Source organism: Psammomys obesus, unplaced genomic scaffold, assembly GCF_907164565.1.
Source record: "Psammomys obesus unplaced genomic scaffold, mPsaObe1.curated_primary_1811, whole genome shotgun sequence".
Classification (NCBI taxonomy): domain Eukaryota; kingdom Metazoa; phylum Chordata; class Mammalia; order Rodentia; family Muridae; genus Psammomys; species Psammomys obesus.
Genome location: NW_026590130.1, coordinates 1,226 through 13,688, shown reverse-complemented (window position 1 = coordinate 13,688; position 12,463 = coordinate 1,226). Strand labels below are relative to the sequence as shown.

General features: G+C 39.5%; 1 protein-coding gene across 1 annotated transcript; it reads right to left on the bottom strand.

The window, feature by feature from the left end:
* Nucleotides 1-11,456: 11,456 nt before the first annotated feature.
* LOC129676268 (solute carrier family 22 member 19-like) lies at nucleotides 11,457-12,085 on the bottom strand (the record flags this gene model as incomplete). Its single annotated transcript, XM_055606600.1, has 1 exon — nucleotides 11,457-12,085. A coding segment is annotated over exon 1 (402 nt), but the record flags the coding sequence as incomplete, so codon positions are not given.
* Between the last annotated feature and the right edge of the window lie 378 nt (nucleotides 12,086-12,463).

The window sequence follows — 12,463 nt, the reverse complement described above, 5'->3', positions numbered from 1 at the left end:
GATGCATGGAAAGGGGACCCCTCCTCCATTGCTGGTGGGAATGTAAACATATACAACCAATTTCAAAATTACCCTGGCCCTTTCTCAGGTAGCACTTCCTCAAGATAAAGCTATACCACTCCTAGGCATATATCCAAAAGATGTTCATGTACACAACAAGGACATTTGCTCAAGTTGTTTGTAGCAGCTTCATTTGCAATTGGCTGAAGCTGGAAATAACCCATCAACGGAGCTGGAATATCCTCAAGGGAGGAATGGATAAAGAACTTCCATTTACACAATGGAATACTGCTCAGTAATTAAAAAAAAGGAAATCATGAAATTTGCAGGCAAATGGTGAGATCTAGAAATGATTATCGTGAGTGAGGTATCCCAGAAGCAGAAAGACACACATGGCATATCCTTACTTATAAGTGGATATTAGACATATAATTTATAGGATAAATATACTAAAATCTGTACACCTAAAGAAGCTAACCAAGAAGGACTCTGACTGGTAAGATGATCAATCCTCCCTCAGGAAGGCAAAATGTTTGGACATTGGAAGAAGGAAAAAACAGAAAACAGGACAGGAGCCTACCACAGAGGGCCTCTGAAAGACTCTACCTAGCTGTGTGTCATAGGAGATGTTCAGGTTCATAACGAACTTTTGGCAGAGTGAACAGAATCTTAGGAAAGAAAGTGGACATAGAAAGACCTGGAAGGGACAGGAGCTCCACAAGGAGAGCAATGGAACCAAAAATCTGGGCCCAGGGGTATTTCCAGAGACTGATACTCCAACCAAGGACCATGCATGGAGATATCTTAGAACATCCCCCCCCTAAATGTAGTCAGGGCAGCTCAGTATCCTAGTGGGTTTTCTTGTAAATGGAACAGAGGCTTTCTCCAACATAAACTCAGTAGCTGGCTCTTTGAGCATTTCCCCCTGAATGGGGAGCAGCAGATAGAGAAGGACTTTCCCTATCAGTGGACTTGGATAAGAGTATGGAAGGCAATGAGGGAGGAGGGTGGGAATAGGAGGGAATGTGGGAGGGGGCTACATCCAGGATACAAAGTGAATAAATTGTAATTAATGTAAAAATAAAATTTAAGAAAAGAAATGCAGATCCTGTTTAGTGTTGTATTGGAACAAGGTCATACAGTGGCTGGTGTGCTCCATTTTACAGAGTTCGGATAACTGAAATATACACACTATGCCATAGATTCATATTCAGAATTCCAGTGGGCTTTTGCTTTAAGTTTTCGAGAGCATGATCCTATGGTTGCAAATTTCTTAGAGATGGTGAATGTTTTGGAGATGCCCTTGCAAACTGGGGCTGATGGTGCTTCAGCTTGTACATCCATTGGAATTCAACAATGTTTTCAACATTATGACATGAAAACTGTTACAGATATAACTAATAATCCTCCAGGTCAAACAATTATGAAAATATCTAACAGTAGTTTTTAAAAGATGGTCATAAAAATAAGGGAAACACAGTATTTCCCCAAAATGATTAACAATGATTTATCTATTAATGAGATAAACACCTGTAAGAAACAGTGAAATTTGGAATGGACTGCTGAATTAGAACAGCATATAAAGCTCCTACTTCCAAAATGCAGAACAGAGAATGTGTTACACTGGGAAAGAGGTTTTGTACATATATATATAGGAGAAGAGAAATTATGGGTTATTTGCATATATTAATATAGGAGAAGAGAAATAATCAAAACTAATAAAAATCAGATATGACAGAGGAAGACCACACAGAAGAAGAGAGAAATTAAGAAGACTAAACAGAACAGGTAACATAAATTGCTGATTCCTTCACATGGGAACAACTGTGAAACTGACTGAGAAATAAAAAATGTCTCCAGCCAGAACTTCAATATTACATGCCCAATAAACCTTTGGCTGCAATATCCTCAAAATTTATTATGTCATTCTTTTAATTGGCATAGATAAAATTGATTTACAGTTTCGTTTTATCCTGCACATCTCATACATGTATAATTTTAGGACTGTATAATGCCTGTGAGAAATTATATGTTTGTAAAACAAAAGGACTGGGCACTGGAGATGCTGGATGAAACCTGACAGAGTTCATCCTTCTAGCATGCTGAGACATTGACACATCTGTTCCAGTATCTTGCATGTTCCAGCATTCTGGTTGTTACTGCCTCAACGGCTTCAATTGCTGGTTCTCATCAAAGCCTGCTCCCATGCAAGCTTTGAAGAATGCTAACCTCATTTGGTCCAGTATTTTAGACTGTTTCCAAACAGGACTTCTATTAAATCTGAAATTTCTCAACATTCAAAGACTGGACCACAAATGTTAATGCTTGCTTAATTAAGCATTTTCCCCAATTTCCTTTGAGCCCCTTAACAGGATTTCTGCATATCCAAAAGTCAGCTAAAAAAATTCATGAGAACAAAGTCCAATTTATTTTAAAGGGGGGTTGGGTGGGTTTTTGGTTGTTTTCTGTGGCTATGAATGTTTATTGTCATTGGGAGATGGTTATAAGTTTTTAATGATCTTATTCAGAGAGAAAATAAGACTAGGTTATCAGGTATTGCAAGCAAACTGCTAGTTAATCAACTCATAATCCTGTTAGACCTTAGTCTAATTTATCACAGCAGTATACATCCTAGGTTTAACAGATAGATATGACACTATATATAATTGACCTGTCTAAAGGTCAATTATATGAAGATATGTAAGTCTTCAAAAACTTCAGAGACCTGATGTATATGACTTTTAAAAGGTTTTTTTTTTTATTATTTTCAATATTCTTTGACAACTAGACAGGACATTTCCTGGCAGCACTCAGCCTATCTCAAAGAAGGTGATGAGCATAAAATAACCTTCATATGAAGATGGCTTCACATGTGGCAAATGAGCCAGCTGGGCAAAAAGAAAATGCCCTTGTTTCACAACAGACAGAATTTGCCTAAAATGGGCAAGCTTAAATGCAGGCTGAGTTGGCTGTGGAACTCTGCCAAGACAGGGTAAGCAAGTCCTAAATAGTTCCTGCTTCACATACACGTCTGTCAAATACACTGAGCCAGAAGGCTGAAAATGATGCTCCAACATTACAGAGAGTTTGGGGTGAGTGTTCAGGCAGCAAACTGTCTCTGTCAATTTTGTATTTTTTGGAAGCTGCTATCATGCACTTCCTATTTCCTCCAGTACCTAATATCATTCCTTCTCAAGTCTCTGATGGGGTTGAAGACAAAATAGTTATAGTTTCACAATTAAGCTTACCTTGTTTAAAAATTAAGAAAATGTTTTCACATAGGTAATAATAATAAGGATAAAAGTAAATTTACCTATAGAACTCTAAACTTGTCAAGATAGGATACTCAAATACTTTCTCCTTAGTTTCCAAAGGCATGGACTGGACATTATACATGTAAATATATCCTAATAGTTTTCATAACCGGATTCTGAGGAGCAGCACAGAAGGATTGTCACAGTGACCAGCAATCAGAACTCATGGCCATAAAACACAAGTGATTGTGTTTCACAGGTGAGAGGATACCCCACGGTGGGGGATTCAATCAGCTTTAACTCACCCGGCTAAACCTCGGAAGACATTCTGGTTCTGCCAGGCGCTTGGTCGACAGCCCGGAGCTACAAGCCAGCGTGATCTGGTCACGGTCCCAGACTGAACTGTGGGCCCACAACATTATAGACTGGATTTCCCAGTCGAGAGATAACCCCACGGAGCAGGAAACTATTGGGACTGACCTCAGGTTACCCAGACATCCCCTGGAAAAGACTCGGGTTCTGCGGGTGCCCCAAGAGCCAGCCCGGAGCCAGAGCCGGGACACAGGCAACTGCATGGAGCCCCGCCTGCCTGGGCACCTGATTCGCCACCTCAGATAGAACTGTGGGCCCCAGGGCACCACAGACTGCATTTCACTGGCAGGTGCAAATCCACAGGGAGGGAAATGGCTTGTCTGATCTCAGAGCACTCAGCCGACACCCCCACCCTGAAACTGTCTAGGGAAAATTACCCAGGTTAGGCAGCTGCCAAGGCTCCGAACGGCCAGAAAGGCAGAGCCACAAGCGGGCATCTGTGCCTGTGGGTTCTACTCGCCACCCCAGACAGAACAGCGGTCCCCAAAGCAAAGACTGAGTGTCTCTGGCAGGAGGAATCCCCCAGTGGAGGGGATCATCAGCTGTAACGCTTAGGACACCCAGCACCAAAGACTTCCTGGATTCACACAGACTATAGGCTCTAATGCAAGCAGACAGGTGAAGGAAGTAAACAAAACACCTCAAGACCTAAAGATCGAACTGGAAAAATTAAAGAAAACACAAATGGAGGAAATAATGGAGAGGAAGAAAACAGGAACTACAGAGGTAAGCATAACCAACAGACTACAAGAGATGGAAGAAAGAATCTCAGGTGTAGAAGATACAATGGAAGAAATCGATGTATCTGTCAAAGAAAATGTTAAATCCAAAAAATTCCTGACACAGACCGTCCAAGAAATCCAAGACAATATGAAAAGACAAAACCTAAGAATAATAGGAATAAAGGAAAAAGAAGACTCCCTTCTCCAAGGCCCAGAAAATATTTTCAACAAAATCATGGAAGAAAATTTCCCCAAGTTAAAGGAGAAGCCAATAAGGATACATGAAACCTACAGAACACCCAACAAATATGACCAGAAAAGAAAATCCTCCCATCACATAATAATCAGAAGAGTAAGTATACAGAACAAAGAAAAAATACTAAAAGCTGCAAGGGAAAAAGACCAAGTAACATATAATGACAAACCCATTAGAATCACACCTGACTTTTCAACAGAAACTATGAAAGCCAGAAGGGCCTGGACAGATATCATGCAGACCCTAAGAGAACACAGATGTCAGCCCAGGCTACTATACCCAGCAAAACTCTCAGTCCTCATACACGGAGAAAACAAGATTTTCAATGACAAAAACAAATTTCAACAATACCTACACACAAATCCAGCATTACAAAAGACACTGGAAGGGAAAATACAACCCTAGAAAATTAGCTTCTGTCAAGAAAGCACAGGAAATAATTAACCTTACTACAGTAAAACAAAAAGCAACCAAGCACACAACCTTATGAACACAGCCAACATCAGAATCAAAGGCTCTAACAGCCACTGGTCATTAATCTCTCTCAACTTCAATGGACTCAACTCCCCAGTAAAAAGACACAGATTAACAGAATGGATACGTAAACAAAACCCAGCAATCTGTTGCATACAAGAAACACACCTAAGGCACAAAGATAGACATTACCTGAGGGTAAAAGGTTGGAACGACTTTCCAAGCAAATGGACCCAAGAAACAAGCAGGAGTAGCCAATGTAATATCTGATAAAATAGACTTTCAACCAAAATTAATAAAAAGAAATGGGGAAGGACACTTCATACTCATCAAGGGAAAATTCCACCAAGAAGACATCACAATCCTGAACATCTATGCCCCAAATACAAGCGCATCCACATTTGTTACAGAAACATTGATAAAATTTAAACCACATATAGATCCCCAAACATTAACAGTGGGAGACTTCAACACCCCACTCTCAACAAAGGACAGGTCAACAAAACAGAAATTAAACAAAGAAACAATATCTCTGACAGAGGTCATGAATGAAATGGATCTCACAGACATTTACAGAACTTTACACTCAAACACAAAAGAATTTACCTTCTTCTCAGCACCTCATGGAACCTTCTCCAAAATAGACCACATAGTTGGTCACAAAGCAAGCCTCAACAGATACAAGAAGACTGAAATAATCCCTTGTATCCTGTCTGATCACCATGGAATAAAGCTGGATTTCAACAACAACAGAAATAGCAAAAAGCCTACACACACATGGAAACTGAACAACTTGTTACTAAATGACAGCTGGGTCAGGGAAGAAATAAAGAAAGAAATTAAAGTCTTCCTAGAACTCAATGAAAATGGAGACACAACATACCCAAACTTGTGGGACACAATGAAAACAGCGCTAAAAGGAAAGTTCATAGCCAATAAGTGCCTTCAAGAAGAAATTCGAGACAGCTCATTCAAACAACTTAATGGCCCACTTAAAAACCCTAGAAAAAGAAGAAGCAGACACACCAAAAAGGAGTAGACGGCTGGAAATAATCAAACTCAGGGCTGAAATCAATCAATTAGAAACAAATAAAACAATTCAAAGAATCAATGAAACAAAGAACTGGTTCTTTGAGAAAATCAACAAGATCGACAAACCCTTAGCCAAGCTAACTAAAAGGCAGAGTGACACCACCCAAATCAACAAAATCAGAAATGAAAAGGGGGACATAACTACAGACACTGAGGAAATCCAAACAATCATTAGGACTTACTTCAAAAGTCTATATGTCACAAAATTTGAAAATCTAAATGAAATGGACAATTTTCTTGATCGATTTGACTTACCAAAGTTGAATCAGGACCAGGTAAATCAATTAAATAGTCCTATATCCCCCAAAGAAATAGAAGCAGTCATCAAAAGTCTCCCATCCAAAAAAAAGCCCAGGACCAGATCTCTTCAGCCCAGAATTCTACCAGACCTTCAAAGAAGAGTTAACTCCAATTCTCTTCAAACTATTCCACAAAATAGAAACAGAAGGAACATTACCAAACTCATTCTATGAAGCCACAGTCACCTTGGTACCTAAACCTCACAAAGACCCAACAAAGAAAGAGAATTTCAGGCCAATCTCCCTTATGAACATTGATGCAAAAATACTTAACAAAATACTTGCAAACCGAATCCAAGAACACATCAAAGATATTATCCACTATGACCAAGTAGTCTTCATCTCAGATATGCAGGGGTGGTTCAATATACAGAAATCCATCAATGTGATGCACCATATTAACAAACTGAAAGAAAAAAAACCACATGATAATCTCCCTAGATGCTGAAAAAGCATTTGACAAAATCCAACATCCATTCATGTTTAAAGTACGGGAGAGATCAGGGATACAAGGCACATATCTAAACATAGTAAAAGCGATATACAGCAAGCCTATAGCCAACATCAAACTGAACGGAGAGAAACTTAAAGCAATCCCACTGATATCAGGGACAAAACAAGGCTGTCCACTCTCTCCATATCTCTTCAACATAGTGCTGGAAGTCCTTGCTAGAGCAATAAGACAGTTGAATGAGATCAAAGGGATACAGATGGGAAAGGGAGAAGTCAAATTATCACTATTTGCAGATGATATGATAGTATACATGAGTGACCCCCAAAACTCTACCAGGGAACTCCTACAGCTGATAACCACCTTCAGCAAAGTGGCCAGATACAAAATTAACTCAAAAAATCAGTAGCAGTCCTGTATACAAAAGACAAAAGGGCTGAGAAAGAAATTAGAGAAACAACACCCTTCACAATAGCCACAAATGACATAAAGTACCTTGGTATAACCCTAACCAAGGAAGTCGAGGACTTGTATGAAAAAAATTTCAAGTCTCTGAAGAAAGAATTAGAGGAAGATATGAGAAGATGGAAAGATCTCCCATGCTCATGGCTTGGCAGGATTAACATAGTAAAAATGGCCATCTTACCAAAAGCAATCTACAGATTTAATGCAATTCTCATCAAATTGCCAACACAATTCTTTACAGACCTGGAAAGAAAAATTCTCAACTTCATATGGAATAAGAAGAAACCGAGAATTGCTAAAACAATCCTCTACAATAAAAGCTCTTCTGGAGGTATCTCCATCCCTGATCTCAAGCTCTTCTATAGAGGAACACTTATAAAAACTGCATGGTACTGGCATAGAAACAGAATGGTGGATCAATGGAATCGAACAGAAGACCCAGAAATAAACCCACACACTTACGGACACCTGATTTTTGACAAAGATGCCAAAACCATACAATGGAAAAAAGATAGCATCTTCAACAAATGGTGTTGGTCCAACTGGATGTCTACATGTAGAAAAATGAAAATAGATCCATACTTATCACCCTGCACAAAACTGAAGTCCAAGTGGATCAAAGACCTCAACATAAAACCAGACACATTAAGTTGGCTAGAAAAAAAGTGGGGAATACCCTAGAACTCATTGGTACAGGAGAAAACTTCCTGAACAGAACACCAACAGCACAGGCTCTAAGAGCAACAATCAATAAATGGGACCTCGTGAAATTGAAAAGCTTCTGTAATGCGAAGGACACCGTCATCAAAACAAAGCGACTGCCTACAGATTAGGAAAGAATCATCACCAACCCTTTATCTGACAGAGGACTCATATCCAATATATATAAAGAACTAAACAAGCTGAAAAGCAACAAACCAAGTAATCGACTTAAAAAATGGGGAACAGAGCTAAAGAGAGAATTCTCTGTAGAGGAATATCGAATGGCAGAGAAGCACTTAAAGATATGCTCAACATCATTAGCCATTAGAAAAATGCAAATCAAAACAACCCTGAGATTTCACCTTACACCCATCAGAATGGCCAAGATGAAAAACTCAAGGGACAACACATGCTGGAGAGGTTGTGGAGAAAGGGGAACCCTTCTCCACTGCTGGTGGGAATGTAAAGTGGTACAACCACTCTGGAAATCAATCTGGCGCTTTCTCAGACAACTAGGAATAGCGCTTCCTCAAGATACCACTCCTAGGCATATATCCAAAAGAGGCTCAAGTACACAAAAAGGATATTTGCTCAACCATGTTTGTAGCAGCTTTATTTGTAATAGCCAGAAGCTGGAAACAACCCAGATGCCCCTCAACTGAAGAATGGATGCAAAAACTGTGGTACCTCTATACAATGGAGTATTACCCAGCAATGAAAAATAAGGAAATCATGAAATTGGCAGGTAAATGGTGGGACCTGGAAAGGATCATCCTGAGTGAGTTGTCCCAGAAGCAAAAAGACACGCATGGTATATACTCACTCATATAAACATACAACATAGAATCAACCCACTAAAATCTGTACATCTAAACAAACTAAGCAAAAGAGAGGACCCTAACTAAAATGTTCACTCCCCATCCTGAAAGGCAAAGAGGATGGACATCAGAAGAAAAAGAAAATAGGAAATAACCCTGGAACCTGCTACAGAAGGCCTCTGAAAGCCAGAAGAAAACAGCAAACAACCTTGGAACCTGCCACAGAGGGCCTCTGAAAGCCTCTGCAGTATAGACTGTCAAAGCAGATGCTGAGCCTGATGGACAACTGATGGGCAGAGTGAATGGAATTTAATGTAAGAAGTGGGAAATAGTAAGACCTGGAGGGGACGGGAACTTCACAAGCAGAGTAACAGAACAAGATAATTTGAACACAGGGAACTTCCCAGAGACTCATACTCCAACCAAGGACTATTCGTGGAGATAACCTAGAACCCCTGCACAGATGTAGCCCATGGCCGTTCAGTGTCCAAGTGGGTTACATAGTAATGGGAAGAGGGAATGCCTCTGACATAATCTGATTGGCCTGCTTGTTGATCACCTCCCCCTGAGGGGGGAGCAGCCTTACCAGGCCACAGTACAGGACAATGCAGCCACTTTTGATGAGAACTGAAAGACTAAGATCAGAAAGTAGGAGAGGATGACCTCCCCTATCAGTGGACTTGGGGAGGGGCATGCATGCAGAAAGGGGAGGGAGGGTGGGATTGGGAGGGGTGGAGGGAGGGGCTTATGGGGGGATACAAAATGAATAAAGTGTAATTAATAAAAAAATTTAAAAACGTAAAAGAAAAGAAAGAAAAACAAAAAAATAGTTTTCATAACCGTTTTATAATTATTATTGTATTGAAAGAAAAGGAGGCTTTGTTGGACTTAAATTGGGGAAATGTTGGATAATATTCTTGGGCAATGAATACAATTTATACTTGTTCATTCAAATGGTGATTTCTCTACCCCACTATGTGGTTTCAATCCTCACATTGACTGAATAAGCATCACCTGTCTCAAGTTTGTATAAACATGCCACCATTTGTTCTCTGTATTGTCAACAAAAGAACAAGCCAAATGCTGAGTAATGGAGAGAATAGGGTGGGACATCCTGGTCCTAAGGGAAGGAGAAAGAAATGAGTGGGAGGAGAGTAAGAGGACAGAGATCTCAGAGGAGAGGACCCAAAACCGCCAGGAGAGATTAACCCAGATTTAAGAAATGACTAAAAGCAAGTTTAATATGGGAAATTTGAATAGGAGGAAGCTATGCGGGATGGATGTTTAGGACTGAGTAATTATTGCCCAGCATTGTGCTCTAGGTTAATTAAATAAATCCTAGTCTCCGTGTGGTGATTTGGGTATACAGCTACTTTAAGAACCACTGCTGCTTAACTAAATGACACGTAAATAGTAAATATTAATAATCAACAGGAGGCCCCCAAAAGAAATATTTCCTCTGGCCAGCAGGAAGACATTTAAGAATATGATGCCCCATTTCCAAAAAGTGGGATAAATGTTTTTTGGTTTTTCAGTATGTTGTGTGTTGTATGGTCTTGGTCACTGAGGAAACATGGTATAGAAGCTTAGGCTCAGGGTTTTTGTGTGTCATCAGAACAATAAAACTCTATCAAAGATATGTTCTTCTATTTTGTCACTTCAATTAATTTCTCACTCAAGCATCTCCATGAAAGATTTATATAAAGCCTCAAGGAGATTCTTACTGTTGAGTAAGAAAATTTCATACTATAATTTTAAAGGAAAAATTTGAAACGTATAATATTTGGGTGAACATAGCTGCTTGCAGAAGATCTGGGGTGTTAAGTGGTCATGCCAGTCATATATAATAACTTTGTATTTGGTTAGGGATACTCCACAGTTCTTCCAAACAACACATTTTGAAAGTATTGCTGTTATTCACCTACTCTCAGTAAATGTTAAGCTCCTACTGTGGAAGACACCACACAATCTTTTTTCAGGACATAGATATCACTGCAAAAACAAACTACAATCTTTCTCCTTCTTAGCTACCTTTCATAGTGCCAGATGTTGCTGTGTAGAATGCTGGTAAAGTAAAGACATCAATGTTCTTATCCAGAACTTATCCCCTTATATTACAATACCAACCTGCAAGACAACATGGCTATTGGTGCAATAGTGACATAACTGCTATAGGAAAACCAAACATTTCTGGTTTGATATGAAGCTTGCTTCCGAAGAAGAAAGTCAACCTGATAATTGAAAATCTACTTAGAAGCCCAAGGCTTGGGAGGAGATAGGCCCTCGGATGAAATCTACTGTTCTTATCTTGCTAAATTGTCTTGTTAAATTTCCTTCTATGAAAACTGATTTTTAATCTGAGGTCATCCCTTAAATGAAAGTACAAGACAAGTACATTTTTATTTATGTTTGAAGTCACTAAAATCATTGAACAATACTCTTGCACTTAATAAGACAATAACTAAGCTCAAAGCATATATACTATTTGAACTATTGCTGAGTTGTTGTCATCAGTTCACTGACGGGTTGGTATTATATTGAAGCCACTTACCTCAGTCACAGTGGTGGAGAGAAAAGTGCTTTGGTCATACACCCAGCCATCCTTACAGGGCTCTGTATCTGGCTCTGTCACATTGAAGAAGGTGCCATTAAAATGTAGGAGATGCCACTGTGGTTGAACAAAGCGACGACACTTCTCTGGCCTCAGGTTGGAGTCCAAGGGAATGGAGATTCTCAGGAGGTCATCTTGGCTCAGGATCCCGCTGTCATTGTCAGAGACATTGCCACTGTCTAGGATGGAGACCCAGCATCGATGACCAGGGATCACTGCAGTGAAGTTTTCCAATAGTAAATGAGGTGACACCATCATATTGCAGATCAGAAAGAAAGCCATCTGAAGGATTTGAAATCTCCCCATGCCTCCGACCAGATTCAGGAGATCCTGAAAGGCCATAGAGGCTGAATAACTGTCTCCAACAGGAAGCAGAAATACTTATACCTAGGTAAGTATAAACCTTTAAACAAAGTTCTGCTTCACAGAAACACACTATGTAGGGTTGATGTTCAGTTCTTCCTAATGTGCCGTTCCTTGCTTACTTCAGACCAGAGTCATAGAACTGGAATCTGTAGGTTGTTGGCATTAGGGAGTGAACTGTTTCCTAGAGTAACAAAAAAATACCTGGTGATATACTTTTTTTTGGTAATCTGGTCTGTTAAATATTTACTTTCTGAGAAACTTTGTGCACCATCCCCCATGGTTAACTCTGGAAAATGATCTGCAAATTCCTTGACAATAAGCCAGAGTTATTCTGTTCCTCCACATGCAGCTTTTTGTAGAATGTAACGCATACTGGGAATTACAGTGAATTATTTTTCATTTTGTATTTTTTGCAAGTATTTTGCCTCGTTTTGAATTGGTTCAACAGAGTTAATAAAAAAGAATCTGGAGGTGATTGCAAATCAGTTTTGGTGCAATTCTCCACCTTTGCTACCTGACCTGATTTAGATCACTTTATTCCTACTATAAACATATGAAAGTTGTTAGAGGCTGGATAAAGA